Source organism: Miniopterus schreibersii (assembly GCF_964146895.1).
Source record: "Miniopterus schreibersii genome assembly, chromosome: 9".
NCBI classification, from domain to species: Eukaryota; Metazoa; Chordata; class Mammalia; order Chiroptera; family Miniopteridae; genus Miniopterus; species Miniopterus schreibersii.
Window position 1 is genome coordinate 54,966,084 of NC_138118.1, and position 22,684 is coordinate 54,988,767.

A 22,684-nucleotide genomic window follows, 5' to 3' on the forward strand; every position below is an offset into this window, starting at 1 on the left:
AGTACATCTGGTATAACTGTAACTCATTACAGAGAAAGGAAGATATAAATGGGCTGATGCTATGTACTTATTTGCCCCAAAGAGGACCAAAAAATCGATCATAGAATTGGAGATCTTCCTGACATACTTCCCTGATAAATCAAATGGGGAACCGGTCCAGAAGTTAAGCATAGTTTTATGTATACAAGCTATTAAAGTACTCAACTTTGTACCTTATTGTCTAAGTCAGTTTATTCACCAACATCTCAGTCACTCCAGTCATATCAGAATACAGATATGCTCTTAGAAATAACATCTGTCTAGACCCTCCAGTAGCTAGTATTCTCTCTTTGTACTTGAAAGCTAAACCTTATAGAAGACCTGTTTGTATTGTCTTCCCTATTTCCAATTTCTTTGTATTACAATAGGGCTGCCCCCACTACCCTGAAACTACCTACGCTAAGGTCAACAATGTTCTCCATATTGCCAGATCAGATAGTCACCTCTCTCATCCTCTCAGCAGTCCTATTTAGCATAGTTCACTACTTGATGCTCCTTGAAAAACACTCTTGCGCATCACCTGCTAGGTTTTTTTTGTTTTGTTTTGTTTTTAAAGAATTGTATTGATTTTTAGAGAGAGGAGAGGAGAGGGAGAGAAAGAAACAATGTGTGAGAGCGGCTGCCTCCTGCACACCCCCCAGCAGAGATTGAGCTGCAACTCGGGCATGTGCCCTGACTGGGAATGGAACCGGCAGCCTTTTGATGCATGGGAAGATGTCCACCTGAGCCACATCAGCCAGGGCATCACACCTATTAGTTTTCAGCCTGTACTACTCATTGGTCCTTTTCAGTCTCCTTTGCTTGTTTATCATTTGACTTACAACTGTTAGAAAGCGCTCCAGAACTGGAATCTAGGCTGTCCTCCCTAACCTCTCTAGGTCATCTTATCTTTAAAAACAATTTGGATGTCACTAACATTTATAGATCTAATTCATGCCTGTTGAATTCCAGCTCCCAGCTATCAACTTGACATCTTCATTTGGATGCCTTGTATCTTTAATTAATACTAGTTAGTAATAAAAATATTTAATGAAATATATTCTTAGTGCCCCAAAACTCACTCAGCTGTTTAAGCCAAAAGCCTAAGAATCACCATGAGATAGCTTCTCTTCCCTTTATCTTCATTCAGCTAATTCTGTCAACACCGCCTCCAAATTATATCTCCTATCCAGCCTCCTTTCTTATTTCTGCCAAATCATGTCCCACCTTAGGGACTTCGCTATTATCAGTGTCACATACTTGCAGTGTTGTCTCTTCATCTTGCTGTTGAGGCAATGTAGCATCTGTGCATTATCTCAATTTATTTTGTGCATCCGTTAGCAAGATGTGTCCTAAGGTGTTAGAAAAGCCCAATAGCTGGTTAGGCTGTTAATGCTTAGCGTAAAACTGGACGTAATTAAGCATACAAGCGTACCTTGGAAGTATTACAGGTTCAGTTCCAGGGCACTGCAGTAAAACAAGTCACACATTTTATTTTCCCAGTGCATATAAAAGTTATGTTTACATAAAGTGTGCAATAGCATTATGTCTAAGAAAATGTGCACACCATAAAATACTTTATTCCTAAAAGGTGCTAACTATCATCTGAGCCTTCAAGTCATAATCTTTTGGCTGGTGAAGGGTCTTATGTTGATGGCTGCTAACTGATCAGGATGGTGGTTGCTGAAGGTTGGGCTGGCTGTGGCAATTTCTTAAAATAAGACAGCAGTGGAATTTGCCACATCGATTAACTTCCTTTCTTGAACAATTTCTCTGTAGCATGTGATGCTGTTTGATAACAGTTTACCCTCAGTAGAACTTTAATAATTGGAGTCAGTCCTCTCCTACTCTGCCACTACTGCTTTATTAACTAAGTTTATGTGATATTCTGAATCCTTTGTTGTCATTTCAATACTCTTTACAGCATCTTCACCGGTAGGTTCCATCTCAGAAAACCACTTACTTAGTTCATACATAAGAAGCAACTTCTCATCCATTCAAGTTTTATCATGAGATTGCAGCAATTCATTCACATCTTTAGGCTCCACTTCTAATCCTAGATCTAGTGCCATTTCTCCCACATTGACTGTTATTTCCTCCACTGAAGAAGTTCTAGTTTACATTCAATATTATTTTGTATTAATTTGTGGTGTACAGCATAGTGGTTAGACAACCATATACTTTACAAAGTGATCCCCCCGATATTTCAAGTACCCACCTGGCACCATATATAATTATTACAATATTGTTAGCATATTCTCTCTATGCTGTATTTTATGTCCTCCTGACTATTTTGTAACAACTAATCTGTACTAAATCCCTTCACCTTTTTCACCCAACCCCCCTCCCCTCTGTTCTCTGTTTCTTTTTGTTTGTTGATTTATATTATTGTTCTTTAGATTCCACATATAAGTAAAATCATACTCTATTTGTCTTTGTGTTTGGCTTAATTTAGCATAATACCCTCTAGGTCTGTCCATGCTTTCGCATAAGTAATATTTCATTCTTTTTAATTGCTGAGTAATATTCCATTGTGTGTGTGTGTGTGTGTGTGTGTGTACCACATCTTCTTTATCCACTTGTCTATTGAAAGCAACTCGGGTTGCTTCCATAGCTTGGCTATTGTAAATAATCCTGCAATTAACATAGGGATACATATATTCTTTCGAATTAGTGTTCTGGTACATATATTCTTTCAAACTACTGTTTTGGGTTTCTTCAGATATATACCCAGAAATGGAATCCCTAGGTCATAAGGAAGTTCCATTTTTTGAGGAACCTCCATACTGTTTTCCACAAACAATCTGCATTCCCACCAACAGTGCATGAGGGTTCCCTTTTCTCAATATCCTCACCAACATTTGTACATTATTGATGATAAGTTTATGGATGATTTTAGCTTTTTTAACATTTTATTTTTCCATCTTCTGCAGTAAGTATTACAAACCAACTTTTTAAAAAATTGAATGGATTCAGAAGTAAGAACAGTGTGAAATATAATAGTTGTCTGAAGGTTTCTCTGGCAGGATCTGTACCTTTTTCACTGCTGACTGACTTATGTATAGCAGTTCTCAAATACAACCATCCTTGAGAGGAGTTCTTATTAGAATACTGCAAAAATTGGAATTTTAATCCTTAGTTTTTGCTGAAATATCCCCCTTGAACCTCAAATCCTACTGTTTTTTAACTTTTGGTTGGCCCTTTGGGATGAAGATGAGAAACCTATTGAAAGAAATCTTTAGAGACCAGCTACTTCACTAACTTCTCTGCTAGCCATCTGCCCCGTAGCTCCTGTTGCTCAGGTCCAAAGAACTGTATATTACAGGCTCTGTGACATGGCGATGCTGGCTGAGTGTCGGCAGAAGCAGAAGTGGGCTGTGGATCCAAGAAAGACCATGTGGAGTAATGATTCTGTTTGGCCAGAGAATGCGGAGAAGATGGTGTGGTCTGAAGAAAAGGTTTAGGGGCTCGAGCAAGGAGCCACAGATCATATTAAAGTTCAAGTTAAAAATAACCACCTGGGACTTGGAGCTACGATCAATAATGAAGACAACTGGATTGCTCATCAGGATGGTTTTAACCAGCTTCTGTCTGAAGTGAACATTTGCCATGTACTGGAAACAGCAGACAATTTCTCAGACAACAAGGAAGAAAAATCTTTCAGCCTTGAAGAAAAGTAAAAAATATCCAAAAACTGTCCGGGCGTGGCTCAGCGGTTGAGCGTTGATCCAGGATCCAGGTGGTTGGGGTTCGATTCCTGGGCAGGGCACATGCCTGGGTTGTGGGCTCGATCCCCAGTCGGGGGTGTGCGGGAGGCAGCCGATCCATGCATGACTCTCTCATCATTGATGTTTCTATCTCTCCCTCTCCTTTCCTCTCTATGAAATCAATAAAGATATATTAAAAAAATATATCCAAAAACTGTTTATTATAAGAAATTCACAAAAGGGAAAGATCTATCATCTTGGAGCAAAACAGATCTTGACTGCATTTTTGGGAAAAGACACAGTAATGAGATTCCTGAGGATGATTCCAGTCCCGCTACTCCAGATGGGAATGAAACCTCCACTATGACAAGTGCCTCCACCATCCATGAGTACTCTGCCAAGCAGATGGCAGAACTAAAGAACAGGCAGGGCCTGATCTTCCAGAGACCCGAACGGAAAGGAAAGGGGCAAAAGATAAAAATGCAGAGAATTATACCGAACACAAGACCCAAGAAAATGAGAGACTAAGTTGAGCAGCAGCTCAGAGACCCTCATTGGGATGAGAATTCTGATGCTTCTGCTGAGGATCGAGAGTATTGAGTGTTGCCACTTGATGACCTGTACTTACCAACAAAGCCCAAAGAAGAAAAATCTACAAAAAGCAGGTTGAGGCAGCAGTGGATGCCACACTAGATAAAACACCAGTGAAAAAGAGGAAAGGTTCCAAATACTCTCGAGCCAGGGCCTTCCAACCACTCAGGTGTTAGGGTGCTGCCTAACACTTTGGCCTGATGTCAGAGCAGAGTTCACCCCAGAGAATCTGTGCACATCTTTTTACATACCCAGAGATTGCTGAGTCTCACCCTCTTACCACATTTTTTCCAAATCATTCCCAGAAGAACTTTAATGTTCCAAATCATAGCTTTCATAAACAAATTTCTTTGTAGACTCTGAAAAAAACCACAAAACAATCATTTCATGTTTTTAAGTTTCATATCACATTCAAAAGCTTGCTTGTAATTTACCTTTTCTAGCCTGATTATTTAGGATTTTTCCACCCCACATATTTCTAGGCCAGGTTGTTCCCAGATACATGTTTTTAACGCTTTAAGTTGAAATGTGGTATTATGTAAAGAATGGTGATAATTATTATTTTTTATAAGTTTATTTGAGCAAACTTATGACATACACTGGGAACAAGATCTCAAATGCTCCCTGGTGTTAATTATTATAAAGAAAAGATACTGGTAATATTTATGGCACTGTATTGATTGAGGTACACCCTTGGTCATGTTATATGTACCTAGGTCTATAGTTCATAGAACCACTAGCATAGTTCAACCTTTTTCCAAGAATGTTTGCCTGCCTGATGAGGGACAACTTTGAGAAACTGCCTTTGAATTAACTCCATGGCATTAGGATCTTACCATTTCTGCCCTTCACTGGGAATACTTTTAGAGGCTGATTTCCTAAAGGTCTACCTAAGAATTCTGGTTTTGTCATTTTTCTAGTTGACACAGCACAGAGACTAGAGTGTCATCAGCATACTGCTAGCACACAAGTGTTTTTACAAGCCTTATTGTGTAATGCTGTTACTTTTTCAGTGTTGCAGCAGTAGGAACATGGAAGAGAAACAATCTGGATAACATGAAAGTGATGCTGGTGGCTAAGGGAAGGCGACTTGATTCTGTGGGAAGGGATATAGCTGATCCATCTGTTTTCTAGGTAAGTCTACCTTTGTTCCAAGGACTTCATCTCATGATTTGCAGATTTTAATCCATAACTAGATCATGATTCCCACTTATCTTTAATTTGGGAATGGCATCTTTACCATTGTAAATGAATGATGTCCTTTTAAAACAGTAATTTGTATAATAAAATTTTAGTTAATCACTGGATATTCACCAGGTAAATGTTAGTAGATTCTAAGTTTTTCTGCTTGGGGAGAATGCATTTGTGTAAATGGTAAATACTGTATGTGAACACACTAATACTTGTGTATAAGAGCTAAATAAATAATGAATAATTTAATACACATCAAGGCTTATGTCCTCTTTGTCATGGTAACTGATAAAAGGTATGTGAACGAGACCAAAATTGAGTATTGAGGGAAGAATTTCATTGAACATTGTAAGATAAGCCTGAAAATTTCAACCAGGCCATTGATTATAATTCAATAAATTTCCCCCATCGACCATGAATAAATAGTATGTTATAAGATTCATCATTCAATCTGTCTGAACAAAAGGAAAATATTATATGTGTAAAATAGCAGTTTAAACAATAACAGTTCTCTATTTCAGAAGAAGGCCTAGCTCCATTTCTATTAGAAAAGCAATTTGATTAATGATGGATGTGCGCACTTGTTTAATATTAATGAAAAAACTATAAGAGCTATTTAGTGTCAGATAATAACAGAGCTGAAGTACTTGTCGGATAATAACAGAGCTTAAATACTTGTAAAAGTTGTTTTAAAGAAATAATGCTTCGATTAAGATAAAGCTTTGATGACTCTTCCACTAAATCAGAAGTTAGACACATTTAAATAGGCTGCCAGGCCTTGCTCAGCTCTCCAAGAAAGGCTCAGGCTAAGCTGCCAATAAAAAGTAACTAACTCCCTAGCCAGTTTTGCTCAGTGTAGAGCATCAGCCCTCAGACTGAAAGGTCCTGAGTTCAATTGTGACCAAGGTAACGTGACGTATCTCAGTTGCAGGCTTGATTTCCTGGCCCTGATCAGGGCCCATGTGGGAGACAATCAATCAATGTGTCTCTCTCACATAGGTATTTCTCTCTGTCTCCCTTACACTCTTTCTGAAAAGCAATGAAAAAAATACCTTCTGGTGAGGATTTAAAAAATAAATAAATAAAATAAAAATAACTAAAAAGTGGTGAGACTTTTGCTGACATGACAACTTTCATTGCATGTGGTAACATCTCTTTAAAAAGTAAATGCTGTAGGTTTTTAGTTACTCATAGCAGTCAATTCTTAATAGATTATTATATCTACTTTTATTTATTTTAATTAATTTTTTTTAAAGGGGGGGGGAAGGGAGAGAGGAAAAAATCTGTATGAAAGTGAAACATTGGCTACTTCCTGCATGCCCCCTACTGGGGATCGAGCCTGCATCCTGGGCATGTGTCCTGATTGGGAATTGAACCAGCAACCTTTCAGTGCACGGGGACAACGCCCAACCAGCTGAGCCACACTGGCCAGGGCTATATCTAATTCTAAATAATGGATATAAACTTTTGAAAAACAGTCTTTGAAATCTGAACTGTCATTGCAATTTCACATAAAGAACACTTAGAAATTGTGAGGTTTTGCCGGGGGAGGTGGGGGAAATTAGAGGGCTACTTTACGTTCGTATTTGGAAATAATTTTTTAAATCCTAATCTGAAATCTATCCTTGTATAGATTTGAGTATGAGCACAGTTGAAGAGGATTCTGACACAGTAACAGTAGAAACTGTGAACTCTGTAACTTTGACTCGGGACACAGACGGGAACCTTATTCTTCATTGCCCTCAGAATGGTAGGAGAACTTGCAGGCATAATTGTGAATCTTTTTGGATTTTTCAATTTTATGTCACCTTTGATCTCTTATCCATCTGGATAGTTTAGGCTATGACAGTAGAAAAGGAGGTTATTCCTTTGGATCATGAATGAATCTTAATTTGTATGTATATTTTTAAACTATACTTTGGTATATTTTTTAACTTACCATAAATTTTAACTTTTATGAGTAGCTGTTTTATTAGTAAAATCTGTTGAGCCTCCTAAAATGATAATGGATTAACTATACATAGTACACTTCCTCTCCAGAGTATTTCTACTACATATTAGAAAATGTAGATGTGGCCATGCCAATATGAATATATGAACATTTTTGCTGGAACCTGTGTTAGAGAATTTTATGTGACTATCTGAATAAGATTCAATATGATCATACGTAATGAATTGAGATTCAGCAGGCTTGGGGCTTGTGATTTTATTTCTCTACCTATTACTTATTTATAATTTATTTATTTTGCTTGAAGTCTGTCTTTGCTCAATCTAGGTTTTGTCTTCTTGTCATCCATACTTAATCCCTAGGTTATTTCATTCAAATTTGTGGTTTTAACTACCACCTACATATTAAAATGATTCATACTTCTGTCTTTATTCTGAATTCTCTGTTTCTCAGAGCACCTTTAATGTCACATGTTCCAAATTGAATTATTTCACAAAATTCCCAAACCTAGTTCTCCTTTCCTTTCTCACTCAATTTCATTACTTTTAGTATCTTAGATCATAAATACAGGTAGGCATAATCCTTCTCTCATTTCCCACATTCATTCCATCATGAAGATTTGTTGATAGAATTATGTTTCTTGAATCAGTTTCTTCCTCTCTTCCTCAGGTTCCCCTTTCTTAGTTCAGTTTCTCACCTGGGTAGCTCTAATAGCCTTTTAATCAGTCTCCCACCTCTCATTCATCTTTCAAACTGTGAAGATGTTGGTCATTATACTCAACAGTGTAAGAAGGTTTTTAAAGCTTTCCATAGTTTTTAGAACATAAATCAGGTTGTTTAATTTGGCACATAGCCTCCCATCATCACAGCTTTCCTTCCAGCCTCACTTATGCCACATTTCACATATCGATGTTCCAGCAGTTCATGACTGTTTTTATATTCCTAACATAACTTAAACTTTTCATACATCAGTGTCAGTGCACGTATTACTCCTGCTGCCAGTAAAATCCTTTTTCCCTGGCTATGTTCAAGTCAAACACATCTCGAGGAAAGCTCCTTTTGCCTCCATTCTAAATTAAATGCCTCTCCTCCCTGTTCATATAACAGCCTCTTCATTCCCCCTTCATAGTTCTTATTACACTATTTTGAAACTGTTAGTTTAATCACCTCCTCCACGACACTGTGAACTCCTTGACAGAGTGTCTTATTGTTCTTTTGCCAGCACTTAGCACATAGTAGGCACTCAGTAAATATTTGTGAGTGAATTAAATAACAAGCCCTTGTCTTTACATGGAAAGCTAGATAGTTGACAGCATAAAAGTGTGATGTTCAAAAAACGTCATCTTTATCATTGTTTCTTGTCATAAGAATAGGAGCTGAGGTACTGCACTAGACATAGAGGAGACAATATTGTTTGGAATCCCACATGTAAAGCTGGGTTTAGTTAACTGAGCAAATCACTAAGACAATTGTTTTATAGTCATTACTTGAAGATTTTATGTTTTCCTCATTGTTTTGAACATTTTGAGATTTTTTTGTTTTTGTTTTTTTCATCAGAAGCTGATGAAATAGACTCAGAAGATAGTACTGAACCTCCACATAAAAGGCTTTGTCTGTCTTCTGAGGATGATCAGAGTATTGATGATTCTACTCCTTGCATATCAGTTGTTGCACTTCCACGTAAGTCACTGTGTATTAAGAACAGTTTCCTTTTAAAATCAAATTTTAGCTTGCAAGACATTTAGTTGACATTTGAAGGTAGACTTAAACCCATTATTTTTCTCTTCATTTCATCAAAAAACCTCTTTTTAATTAACACGTAGTGAGTGACTTATATATGTGCCAGGAGTGGTATTAAATGCTTTTACATATATTGTCTAATTTAATCTTCGCAACCTTTTTTTATTGTCCCTTTACCCCCACCCCTACCCAGGAGCCTTTTCAAACTTTTTTTTTTTTCCTGATCAAGCTCTCCCCCAAGTATACCCAATACCATGGGTATGCTTTTTCTAATGTACCATCTGTATGTTCTTGCTTTGTTAATAAAGAGAATAAGATTTTTTCACACACACCCCATAAGAAGCACATTCACCCTCATTGAGAAAGCATGCTCTAGAGTAGAGATGATTATTTTCTCTATAAATGATAAAACTAAGGCACAGAGAGGTATAACAACCTGTCAAAGGTCATACCCAGCCATGCTGGTTCTTGTAATTCATTCTCTTAATCCCAGTACTGTACTTCATATGGTAAATAGCTAAATGGAAGTTATGTAAGAGTCTTAATTAGTTTTTCTCACTAAGAAAGTTTTTAACATGTTTATATTTCAAGATCATTTAGAGTAGACTGGATTCTAAGAAGATGTAGTATTTCAGGTACTGTTGGCAAAAGACTACAACGCAACAACTGTAACATTAGATTATATTTCTGATTTGTTTAGCAAAAGATATGAAATCTTGAACTGTGGTGTCCCCACAAAGCTGGAGTAGATGTGTTAGTCCAGGGGTAGGGAACCTTTTTTCTGCCAAGGAGCATTTGAATATAACATCATTCGAGGGCCATAGAAAATTATCAACTTAAAAATTAGCCTGCTATATTTGGTCAAACACTTCATTAACTCATCCCTAATGTGATGGCTGAAACTACTCTTTGGTAAGGCCTTGGCAGGGTCAGACCAAATGATTTCAACAGTCACGGGCCGCACGTCCCCACCCCTGTTTTATCCAGGGCAATGGTGTTGGGATACAAGGCTCTAGATGGCACACTCTGCATAAAGGAGAGTCTTGCCATATCTGAGAACTTTCATTTTGCCCTCAGTGTCAAGCAAAATCACATCATCCAGTGGAAAAAACTGAGACTAGGTTTTCATTTTGGAAAATCATGTTTTCACAAATAGATATGTCTCTGTATTTAGAGTTTAATTGCTTATTAACAGGAAAAAAAACCCTTTAATATCAATTTACTATAAGACTTTATTGAAAGGCAGTGTTAATGTCTATATTGCTAATATTGCTTCCAGTTGTGACTATACAAACATAATCTATTTATAATTAAATTATGTGATCTAATTAAATTTTATCTTTCCCCCTAATGATGATTCATATGATTTTTTAAACTCTTTTCTAATTTGACTATCATTATGTGTGATTCAGTTTTAAAATTTGATTGGCCTGTCTGTACAGATGCAATCCTATATAGGCATTTTGTAAGCTAAAATTATTTTTATTCAGCTATAATTGCTATGTAAATTTATATTAGTTACAAGTGTACAACATAATGATTCAGTAAATTTATATATTGTGAAAAGATCACCACAATAAGTCTAGTTAACATCCACCACCACACATAGTTATGAAATTTTTTTATTATGAGCACTGTTAACAATTTTTAAATATGCAGTACAATATTATTAACTATAGTCACCATACTGTACATTACATCCCCAGGACTTATTTGTTTTATTAAGCCAGAATTTTTGAGTGATTATTTTGACTGGTTAATTCATTTGGTTAAAGTAGAGTGGCTTGATCATGATTGTAGGTTCAAACTATACTTGATATTTTGTTCTATTTCATGATGTTAGTCTGAATTCATCACACCCTCATTCACATAACTGGCTAAGATAATATGGATGTGTTACAAAAATACGTGAGCTGTTTGATGTTGGATCATCGCATATCATATATGGAAGGCATTTTAGAGGCTAATATTTACAATAAGACTGAATTCATGAAAAGCAAACCTGAAGTATTTACATATTCCCTGTATTTGTAAAAAGTATGGTGATAAAATTAACTTGGGAAAGTTTCTACATTAAAAAAAAGTCACTTTAAAGCATGCAGTCCTATATTCATCATTGTCATCTAGGACTGATTGAATGGGCAAGTCATTTGTTGGATTTAGTAGAGGCGAATATTAATTTAAGCTTTACATGCTTTATAAAACTGATAAAATGTATCTGTCTGAGTCCTCTTAACTTTGTGGTAATCCATCTAGGTCACTTACTGACCACTTGTTTTTGCAGTCATCTACCACCACATTCACTCCGTTCCCTATTCATAGTTAGAACTCTGATTGTTGCAGTACCTTAACCTCCTATTCCTTTTGGTTTTCACACTGCTTCACTGCCATTACCACTTTTGTAATTACCTATTAACTGGGATCCATTTGTTTTCTAGTTCAGATTTTGTTTTCCTACCACTACTTCCTATATTTTCAGCTTACTTCCACTAAGACTCTTAAACTCCTGTGATCTTTTGCGCCACTGGCACCCATTGATCTTACCACTTTTTCTTTGCTCTTGTATCCTGTCATCCACTTTGTATCCTGTCTCCTCCTTACCCAGTTTCAGTTTCATGGTTAATCATTGTAATCACTGTCTTGAATTATCATCAAGTTCTTTTTTCCTTCCCTCACTTTGGTCTTTGGCGAAACCACAACCTTTGTTAAATCTACCTGCCTGTTTATGGGAGAAAAACAGCACAAGCAAACTGACTGGTCTCATGTTAAATTGATGGTCATCACCTTGAAGTGGCTCTGATGTTGCCTGACAGTTACACCATACATACTTCGCCGTGCTTTTCTTCCTCCCACTCTGAGATACTGTTCTGTACATCCTGGAACCTCTTAATACTGCCTCCATCCTTTTTACTCTCAACTGATTGTCTTGCTTCCTACTTTACTGAGAACATTGAAGAAGCCATACAATAATTTCTACAAGTTTTCACTACCACAAATACACACCGACATCTATGTCCATATATTCTGTCTTTTCTCCTGGCTAAGGCCAACCAGCTCTTCGATTTATTAGATCCTATCCCTTTGCCTACTCATAGACATTGTTGCAGCAATCCTTTCTTTTCTCTTCTGAATCATCAGTTTTTCCTTCTCTTCTGGATTGTTCCCATTAGCATTATAAACACACTGTGATTTCTTCTTTAAAATAAAAAGTCCCATTTGCCCACTTTTGGCTCCCACCCAGTTTCTCTCCTTCCCTTAAGAGCAAAGTACCTTGAAAGACTTGCCTCCATTTCTTCCTCTACTCTTCCTTAAACCCACTCCAGTCAGGCTTTCACCTTTATCACTTCACCAAACTGTTCCTCCCTGGTCTCCACACACCTTCTTTTACTAAATCCAATGGCGATTTTTTTTTTTTTTCAGTCTTTGTCTTACTTGATCTATCCAGTTTTTGACAATATCACTCCCTCCTTTCCAAACCCTTAACGTTTTGTCACATAGGTTTCAGGGAACCCATTTCTCTAGTTTTCTACCTTTCTGTCCATTTCCTTCTCAATCTCTTATGCTGACTTGTCCACATCTCCCCAACCTCTAAATGTGGCATGTCCCTGGATTCAGTTCTTAGACTGCTCTGTTTTCTGTTTTTACTCCCTAGAATTCCTGATTTTAAATTTTGTCTCTGGTGATGTCTTCCATATTTATTCCAGTCCAGACTTCTCCTTTTAACTCTAGATGTTTAGTAGGTATCTCAAACTAATATGTTTATACTGAATTCCTGAAATGTCCTATATTCTAAATTTGTTGCTTCTGCAATTTTGCCCATCTCGTTCATGGCAGGTACATTTTTTTTATTTTCTGAGATTTTAAAAACCTGTAATATCATCTTTGACTTTCTGGTTTCTCATATTTGATTTATTTGCAAATTCTGTTGGCTCTACCATCAAAATATCTACAATTTGAACTACTTCACATCACCTTCACTTGCTTTCACTTTAGTCCAAGCCACTAGCCTCTTATGATTATTGAATTAGCTTCTTAGCTGATTTCACTACATCCCTTGCTGCATTTTAGGCTATTTTCCTTATAGCAGCTAGAGTGATCCTGTTAAAATAAAAGATTACATCACTTCTCTAAATCTTCCATTGGTTTCCTGTCTGAGAGTTAAAGCCAAAGTCTTTATAGTGGCTTCACACAATATCTTACTGTTTCTTGTTCAGTTTGCTTTGGCCATACTGTCCTCCTTGCTCTTCCTGGGAAAATTCAGGCATACCACCATCTCAGAGCCTTTACACTCTGCTTTCCTTTTGCCCGAAGTGCTTTTTTTCAAGACATCTGCATGACTAGCTCCTTTCCTCACTTTGTTTCAAGTCTTGGTTACTTTTCCTGGCCTCCTCTCTAAAATTTCAAATACCCTTCATCACTTCCAATACATACCCTTTCCTGATTTATTTTTTTCTTACTAATCACCATCTAAGATAATGTCATGTTCATTTTGTGTTTAACCTACTAGAATATAAGTGCCATAAAGGCAGGATTTTTGTTTCTTTTGCTCACTACTGTCTCCACATAACTCAGCAATACCTAGTGTGTATTAGATGCACAATAAATATTGGTTAAGTGCATAAATATGTGTGTGTGTGTGTGTATACACATACATATAGACATACGTATATGAGCAAGGAATGTGTTAGGAAGTTAGATGGTCACTTTTTTCCCCATGGATTTTTAAAAATAATTAGAACCTGCCATTATTATTCTAGAGTTGAACTGTTCTTTTTCTTGAAGTTTCAGAAAATGATCAGAGCTTTGAGGTGACCATGACTGCAACCACAGAGGTGGCAGATGATGAGATTACTGAGGGAACTGTGACACAGATCCAGGTATAGTTAAGTCTTTCTTTAAAATTGATTTTAGAGAGAGAAGACAGAGAGAGAGAAAAGAAACATTGATTTGTTGTTCCACTTATTTATGCATTTATTGGTTGATACTTGTATGTCCTGACTGGGGATTGAAATACCCACAACCTTGCTATATCGGGATGACACTCTAACCAACTGAGCTACCCGGCCAGGGCCAAGTCTTTTTACTGGCTGCAAGAGGATCATCTTTTACACAGACCTTAGGTGATAAAATGGTGAGAACATATTTTGTCTGACAACGTAGCAACCACAGAATTGAGGGTAAGATAAAGACTGCTTTAGCTACATTAATAATAAAAAGTAGTACCATATAATTCTTTGAGAAGAAGGTACATTAATGAGGGTAGGAGTCATGACACTAGAGGCTGGCTAAAATAAAGTTGTCAGTGAACAGTAAACAGACCATAATTTTGCAATAATGTCTTTTGAGTTAGCCTGTTAATCCTTTAAATTTAACAAGAGATTACATTACAGATGGCTATGTATTTAGACAGCAAACTACCTGTGAGAACATTGTCATAACTCAACCCCAGCATTTCCATTTTATTGTATGTATGAGCTAATTTAAATATATAAACATTATATATTTAAATAATAATATATGTATGCTTTTACCTTTTCAAGATTTTACAGAATGAGCAACTAGATGAAATATCTCCCTTGGGTAATGAGGAAGTTTCAGCAGTTAGCCAAGCATGGTTTACAACTAAAGAAGATAAGGATTCTCTGACTAACAAAGGTAAGATATACTGTGAATTTTAGTATCTGCTGGAAAAAAATGGAGATAAAAAGAGCTTATAGTCATTAGGATTCTGAGTTGAACCTTCATAATTGTGATTCAGTAGTTACAGTAATTGAGCTTTTCTTTTTATTTATTTATATTACATTTATTGGGGTGACATTGGTTAATAATATCATAGAGCTTTCAAATATGCATTTCTATGATAACGTGTTCGTATATTGCATTTTGTGCCCGTCACCCACAGTCAGATTGTCTTCTATCACCATATATTTGGCCCCCTTTTCTCTTTACTACCCCACCCCACCCCTCTGGTAACTGCCATGCTGTTGTCTGTGTCTGTGAGTTTCAGTTTTCCATCCCACATATGAGTGAAATCATAAGGGCCTTAGCCTTTTCTAACTGACTTATTTCTAATTGAATTAAATTTGGCTCTAAATGACTAAGACAATGAAACCAACGTTTGTTTTTCAATAATTGATCATTTTTCTGATATGAAGTAGATTTTGTCTTGTTAATTTTTGAACAAATGGATAGCGGTGGCATTTAAAAGACAGTACAGCCTTTCCAGTGTGGCTCAGTGGTTGAGCATCGACCTATGATCCAGGTGACCGCAGTTCAATTCCCGATCAGGGCACATGCCTGGGTTGTGGGCTTGATCTCCAGTAGGGGACATGAAGGAGGCAGCCAATCAATGACTCTCTCATCTTGTTTCTATCTCTCTCCCTCTCCCTCCCTCTTTCTGAAATCAGTAAAGACATATTTTTTTTAAAAAGAAGACAATATAGTTACTGCTTATGGGAATAGGAAATTAAGCATTTTCAAAAATCTAAGTAGCTTAGAGGCTTACTGTTACATGGTGTTTATATTGCTGCTGTGCTCATAACGATTGCTAGGAAGCTGCTACAAGGGGGGGGTTGAGCATGCCGCTCCGAAGTAAGGAAAGGAAACAAAAGTAAGTAAATTGTTTTTAACCACTGTAAATACTCATTTAGAATATATTATTCACTTGGTGTCCAGTGTATTATGTTTATCTTGCCCTAGAATCTTTCATATATGTTTGCCCATAAAATTTTATTTTTCATTGGAGAAAGTTTTTAGCTAGTTGGGCTTCTCTAATACTTACAAGTCTTTTTAGCTATTCTGTACTACTTGAAAGGGTAAGAGGAGTAACTGAGAGGAAGTAACATTTTTTTAATCTTTTACTTACGTTTGTCTTTATTTAGTAGGGTCAAAGATATTCTTTCTTAAAAAGCAGAGGTTTCAAAAGCAGCTTTACCTAGGGATCTTTCAGGTTTCAGATGAATGAGAAATTAAATTAGCTGCATGTTATTCTCATAGGTAATATATTTAATGAGAAGGCAAATCGTTGGTATTTTATTCTTCTGAAAGAATAACATTTTCTATAATATTACCTATTTATTTTAAAGGACATAAATGGAAGCAAGGGATGTGGTCCAAGGAAGAAATTGATATTTTGATGAACAATATTGAACGCTATCTGAAGGTATCTTATGGCCTTTTTTTTGTTTCACTAATTTGTTCACTGCCAGTTGCAAAAATATCAAAGTAGCATATTATGTAAACTTAAGAGCTTTTCAGTAATTTGTGTAATAGGTGACTGGCTAATGTTGTAACTTAATTCTAAGGTATATGATTATAATATATTTTTTAACAAATTTTGAATTCTCAGTTTGAAATAGCTTTATTGCTTCAGTTAACACCCTGAAGTTTAGACAAAATCTTAATAGCCTCTTGGAATCTTAAAGCCCTGTGTTTTAAAGCAGCTTATAAATTAAAGTTTAAGTTTATATTATCTAAAACCTAAGATATACACCTTCTTTGAATGAATTTATTACATCATACTAGTCCTTCCCTTTTTAAAAAAATCAAAAATTTAATTCATTCTCCTATTTAGACTTCTGTTTGTTTAGTCATCCTATTTGTTACGTGTCTATTGAACACAGAATTTTGAGGCACTGGAGATAGCAATTGCCTTAACACATAGAGTTTGATTTTGAAAAGCAGTCCATTTAGGAATGTTGCAAATAGGTAAAGAATGATACAAGGCTTTGTATGTGAGTGACATATGTTATAAATTCTGCATGAGATCAGAGGAGGAAGAATATTTTGAGGGTTAGGACAGCTATGAAAAAAATATAGAAGAGCAAGGATTTAAGCTGAGTCCCTAAAAAGGGGGGTAGGGGGTAGTACTTAGGCTAAAGTAGGGCTGGAGGGAACAGCATGAGTAAATGTCGAACACCAAGAAATCAGAGATTAAACCCAGACCACATTAAATTACTGTAACTCCTTTAACTTGAACCAAAATAATTAGCTTCTGGAAACGGGGCTTTAAAGTCCAGACTGAAGAATTAGAACTTTGCCATATAGGAAATGAGAAAAACAGGTACCTTAGTTAAGTTAGAGATGATCAGGGTAAATCTGTGCTTTTCTCACTGACTATCCCCAAAATTAAGTTATATTCAAGTAGTGCGTGTTTGAAATGTATACCATTAGCATTGTTTGGGAATGGGAGGTGTACAGTGCTTATTTAATCATTCCCCCTCTGTTTGATACTTAGTTGGTTATAAATAGGTTGCTGCCTGGAATGTCCACATTCTTAGCTTAATTTTAAGCTGCATCTTTCCCAAGCTAAGCTTTCTAAACTATAAAGAGTTAAAAACTTTAATTCTTTGTTAATGAATAAAGATCTTTTCTATCGAGGTAATTTTTTCAAGAGAAACAGAAATGCAGTGACCGTTAAAAATGTATTCCAGAAGTGTATTAAGTTGACTACTGGTCACATACACTTTAGTTAAGACTGGGAAAAAATACATGGGTTCAGATAAGGCAGTAATGAGTGGTCCAGGAGCAACTATGACTCTCAACTTACAAATAAAATGGTTATAATTTTGAACTGTGTCAGTTAAAATTGTCTTGAAGTTCAAAAAAAAAGACAGTAATAAGTGGTAAGAACACTGAACTTTGGGAATTTAAGCAGCTGGCTTCTTTTCTAGGGGATTGGAAAAGATGATCTCCAAGGACCCTTCCAACTTTATGATTAAAGGGAAGGAACATGACTAAAATTTGAGACTATTTTTAGATGACCATTTCAGTTTTCTCCATGTCCATCCATACTGTCCCCGATCCTCCTCCTTTACAGCTGCATAGTATTCCATGGTGTAAATGTCCCACAGCTTTTCTGTCCACTCATCTACTACTGATGGGCACTTGCGCTGTTTCCAGATCTTAGCTATTGTAAATTGCACTACTGGGAACATAAGGGTGCATATATTCTTCTGATTAGTGTTTCAGGATTCTTAGGATACATTCCTAGAAGTGGGATCACTGGGTCAAAAGGCAGCTCCATTTTTAATTTTTTGAGGAACCTCCATATGTTTCCCATAGTGGCTGCACCAGTCTGCATTCCCACCAGCAGTGCACCAGGGCTCCCCTTTCTCCACACCCTCACCAGGACATATCATTTGTTGATGTGTTAAACTAAATACTGTTTTAAATGAAGTAATTTTTTCATAGATTTTTGGGTTTATATACAAAATATTTGCAAATGACTCTTCCATTCTTCATTCTTTTTATGTATTTTTTCTTTTATCAGACTATCAGCACATTCTAACTTACTAGGAGTGTTATCATATATGAATATTGAATTCCATGAATACTCTGTCCACACTTACTGAGACTTTACATTCTTTTCTATAAATCTACTTGTGCTTAATTACACTAATAATTTTTCTGAAATTAACACAAACTTGTATTCCTGGAATGAGCTCACTTTTTGCATTGATTTTTAACCTTTTTGTACATTGCTGGATTCAGCATGCTAAAATAAACTATTTTAAGGATTTACAGGATCTGTGTTAACGAATGAGCTTGGCCTGAAATTTATTTTCTGAAACTGTCCTTTTCTGTTTTTGCTATTAAGGCTATGCTGGCCTAATAAAATGAAGGGGGAGGTGTTCCCCGAATTAGTTTCTCTTGATTGTTTGATAGGATTTACCTATAAACTCATCTGGGCCTCGGATTTTCATTATTTCATTATGGTTTTCATTATTAATAACTGATTAAATTTTCTTGATGGTCTGTGCTTATTACATATTTTATCTCTTCCTGAGTCAGTTTTGGTAAGTTTTTTAGGAATATATTTTATCTAAGTTTTCAAATTCATTGCCATAAAATTTTCATAATGTTCAATTGTCTGATCTCTATAGGCTCCATTTTTTTTTTTTTTTCTAATATTGTTTTGTCTTTTTTTCCTACTTTTGCCATAAGTTTATCTTTCTGTATGTTATTAGTCTCAGTGGATCTTTTTCAAAGAACCAGTTTTTAGCATCATTTACCCTTTGTATTTTTATTTGATTCTATGAATTTTGTTCTTATGATTTTCTTCCTTGGACTTCTTTAGATCTTAATTTTTTATAATTTTAAAAGAGGTTGACAGAATTTGACTTTATTGGATTTTATACAATTTATTTTTGGAACATTTAAATATTACTATTATCTTGCAACATTTTGAAGTTTATATTTATTAATGAATTAGCAATACATTATTTTTCAAAATGCCATTGATCTTTTTTAAAACTATTAAAAAGTATATCCATATGCATTTCATCAGAAATCCCTAAATCAAAGAAATGTAACCCATTTAGGCACGCGGAATAAAAGATGCTACAGAAATCATCTTTGAGATGTCAAAAGACGAAAGAAAAGATTTCTACAGGACTATAGCGTGGGGTCTGAACCGGCCTTTGTTTGCAGTTTATAGAAGAGTACTTCGCATGTATGATGACAGAAACCATGTGGGAAAGTATGAAAACTTGTAATGCTGCATGATTTCATGTAATTAGTGGAAATATTTAAGGAACTGCCTTTTTTTTCTTTTTTTTAAATAGAATTTTGATCATAGCCTTAATTGGTGGCAGCTGTACTATGAATTACCATGGGGTTATGTTTCTCCAGGTCCATGTCGTGAATATGGTGAAACCTCATAAGTAAGGCCTCTTGTAGAAATTAGAATCTAAATCACTTTATGTAGGTTCAGTTTAAGACTTAGCTGACTTAATACATCAAAGTCTGCTTTGTAATAATATTATAAAAACTATAATAGTGATTAAAGATTTAGGAAGTATGAAGAGAACTCTATAAATTCATTGGTAACATTTTTTCATATTCACTTTTATAGTATAGCATTTCCTAGTTCAGTGACTCGTGTTTTTAAATAATTGAATTTTTAGATACAATGCATGGATATCTGTTATAGGTAACATGGGAAGGCATCGTATTTTCAATGCAATGATTATATGGTGTTTTAACATTTTTTATTTCTCTTTGGGAATTTTAGGTGGTAGTAATATGGCTTACTAGATACTGGGTTTTGTGTGTGTGTGTGTTTTAATTCTCACCCAAGGAGACGTTTATTGATTTTAGAGAGAGAGAAAGGGAGAGTGAGAGAGAGAAACATCAATGTGAGAGAGAAACAACCATTGGTTGCCACCTGTATACGCCCTGACCAGGAATTGAACCTGCAACCTAGGCATGTGCCATGACCAGGAATCAAACCCACAACCTTTCTGGCGTATGGGACCATGTTCCATCCAACTGAGCCATCCAGCCGGGGCTAGATACTGTTTTTTAAAAGAGCATTGCATTGACTGTATTGCGTGTTTGCCCACTTTAAAAAAAAGAACCTTTTCATTGGAGCTACAGTATGTCAGATGTCCATGCATGAGTAGAGGAAATGAGAATTTTAAATTTTTTAGTGCCTTGTGAGAATTTACAATAGATTTCCTTTCTAGCTCTGGTTTACAATGTCACCCATAATTTTTTCAGAATAGCTATGATACTACAGTGCCTGAACTGAACTTTTAAAGAAAGAGTTAGGCAGCATAGGAGCAAGTATGTTTTAAATGTTGAATTCTCTAGAGAAAATTGTAAATTGCTCCCTTTAATTATGGCTAACAGTATTTGTTGGTGGTGTGTTTTTTTTAAAGAAAGTAGAAGCATTAATTTTTATTAATCTACTTTGAAACTGGTTACTTTGAAAATATTATCAATATATTAAGTGACTTAACATTTGGCTCCTTACATGAAATTCTGATATTTATTAAGGTTTTTAGCATTCTTTGTTTTAATTGATCTTTTTTTAAAATTTCTTTAAATTTTTAGATATACGCCTGAAGAAATTGAAAAGCTCAAGGAGTAAGTTTTAAAAATTTTATTCATTAATTCTTGTAGTTGGGTTTTATTATTTTGTGTCTTGTGTTTTTAAAGTTTTACTTTCAAATGTCAAGAGGTTTTTGGTAGACTGGTCTAATTAATCCTACTGTGAAGTGTGATCAACCATAAAAACTTAACAGATTTCATACCTGCACAGAGTAGCCATGCCCATAAATTTAGTCTCCTCCTGTTGTCAGTTAACAAATGAAATGCATCCTTAGACCACTGTTAGGGGTTACAGAAGAGATCAGATGGCCATTCTTGGTGGCCTGAACTCTAAATCTGGGGAACTTATGTACCAGGATCAAAACCAAGGTTGTGCTACATGGCTTCATTTAGAATGTGACTTGGCAGTGTTTCACTTAATGTCTGGGTTGTTTCACTTAGTCTCTATCTTATAAAGGCTATTTCACAGGAAACATAATTTTGCTTCACTGAGTTAGGGCCATAAAGTATGGGTTAATGAATACGATGAATCATGAAAAAAAATTGAAGGGTGGTCTTGTTTATGATGATAAGAACTTAAGAAACTTTCAGATATCTGAGAAGAGCTTGTTAGGAGTATTCAGAAGGGAAAAATCTGGGGATTGCCTGGGAGATTATGTCAATAACCTGAGGGGAAATTTGGTCTTTTTTGAACACATATCCAAGTTATTTATTTCTTCTCTGACCCAGGAAAAAGGCAATTGCTGCCTGTTTTTTTTTCACCCACAGACAACTGTGGACCCCAAAAAAAGGCCACACTTTCAAACTTTGGCTCTCAAAGTATTGCTGCCCACAACTTCCAAACCAGTCAAATGGGAAGAAGAAGAATGAAGAATAAATGATGAAATTAAAAGGGAGAAAACAGTTGAACCAAATGCTGATTGGCAGACTCTTGTTTTAGGCTCCGGATAAAGCATGGCAATGACTGGGCAACAATAGGGGCGGCGCTAGGAAGAAGTGCATCTTCCGTCAAAGATCGGTGCCGACTGATGAAGGATACTTGCAACACAGGTACTGTGAGTGCTACTGGTGGGTGGGTTTTGGTGACATTTGAACTTCCTGCCCCTTCAGATACCACTTTCCCTTCTGTTCTGGAAAGAAATTTGTTATTCACTTTAGTTCAAATTTTATTTTCTAGTCTTCCTTTTTCTTCAAGCTTAACAGAGCCAACTATTTTTGTGCTTTTGTGTAAAAGTGACATTGTTCACAGAGATACAACATCTGTTTCATAGATTTTAGGTCTAGCATGTTTCCATTTTGTAGCAATTCAAAACTGTTCCAGTTGGGGAAGTATTTATTTTTAAGGATTATATACAGGTTTAAGGCTTATATACAGGAAGGCATTTTAATTTAAGTTCATCTAACTGTTCAGCTTTTGTTAACAACAGCTTATCTCAACTCATGTTTGTGAAAAACTTCAGTTCCAGGCAGGTCCCAACTTAGGATGAAGCTATATTCCAACAGTTTGTATGTATTTCGCTTGTTTTAAACTCAAAGTAAATTTTTCCATAGAAAAAACTTGTGATTAGTGTTTCACTCCCTAGGCCAGATCACAAATGCCTATTTAATTCTTAAAGTATACACATGTAGAGATGGTACTGTTAAACCTAAATTT

General features: G+C 35.8%; 1 protein-coding gene across 11 annotated transcripts in view; it reads left to right on the forward strand.

Annotated features, from left to right (window-relative positions):
- DMTF1 (cyclin D binding myb like transcription factor 1) overlaps positions 1–22,684 on the forward strand; it is a gene marked incomplete at its 3' end in the record, with an annotated part of 40,850 nt that overhangs the window by 5,641 nt on the left and 12,525 nt on the right. For 9 of the 11 annotated variants that reach the window (XM_081147599.1, XM_081147593.1, XM_081147591.1 and 6 more), the window contains 9 exons: positions 5,330–5,450; positions 7,141–7,257; positions 9,013–9,135; positions 13,978–14,072; positions 14,736–14,850; positions 16,281–16,357; positions 19,518–19,675; positions 21,034–21,066; positions 21,971–22,080. In XM_081147599.1, coding sequence (XP_081003725.1) covers positions 7,149–7,257; positions 9,013–9,135; positions 13,978–14,072; positions 14,736–14,850; positions 16,281–16,357; positions 19,518–19,675; positions 21,034–21,066; positions 21,971–22,080 — 820 coding nt within the window. In that variant the 5' untranslated portion in view covers positions 5,330–5,450; positions 7,141–7,148. The remainder of the gene's footprint in view (positions 1–5,329; positions 5,451–7,140; positions 7,258–9,012; positions 9,136–13,977; positions 14,073–14,735; positions 14,851–16,280; positions 16,358–19,517; positions 19,676–21,033; positions 21,067–21,970; positions 22,081–22,684) is intronic. The other 2 variants (XM_081147601.1, XM_081147600.1) reach the window with 1 other exon arrangement.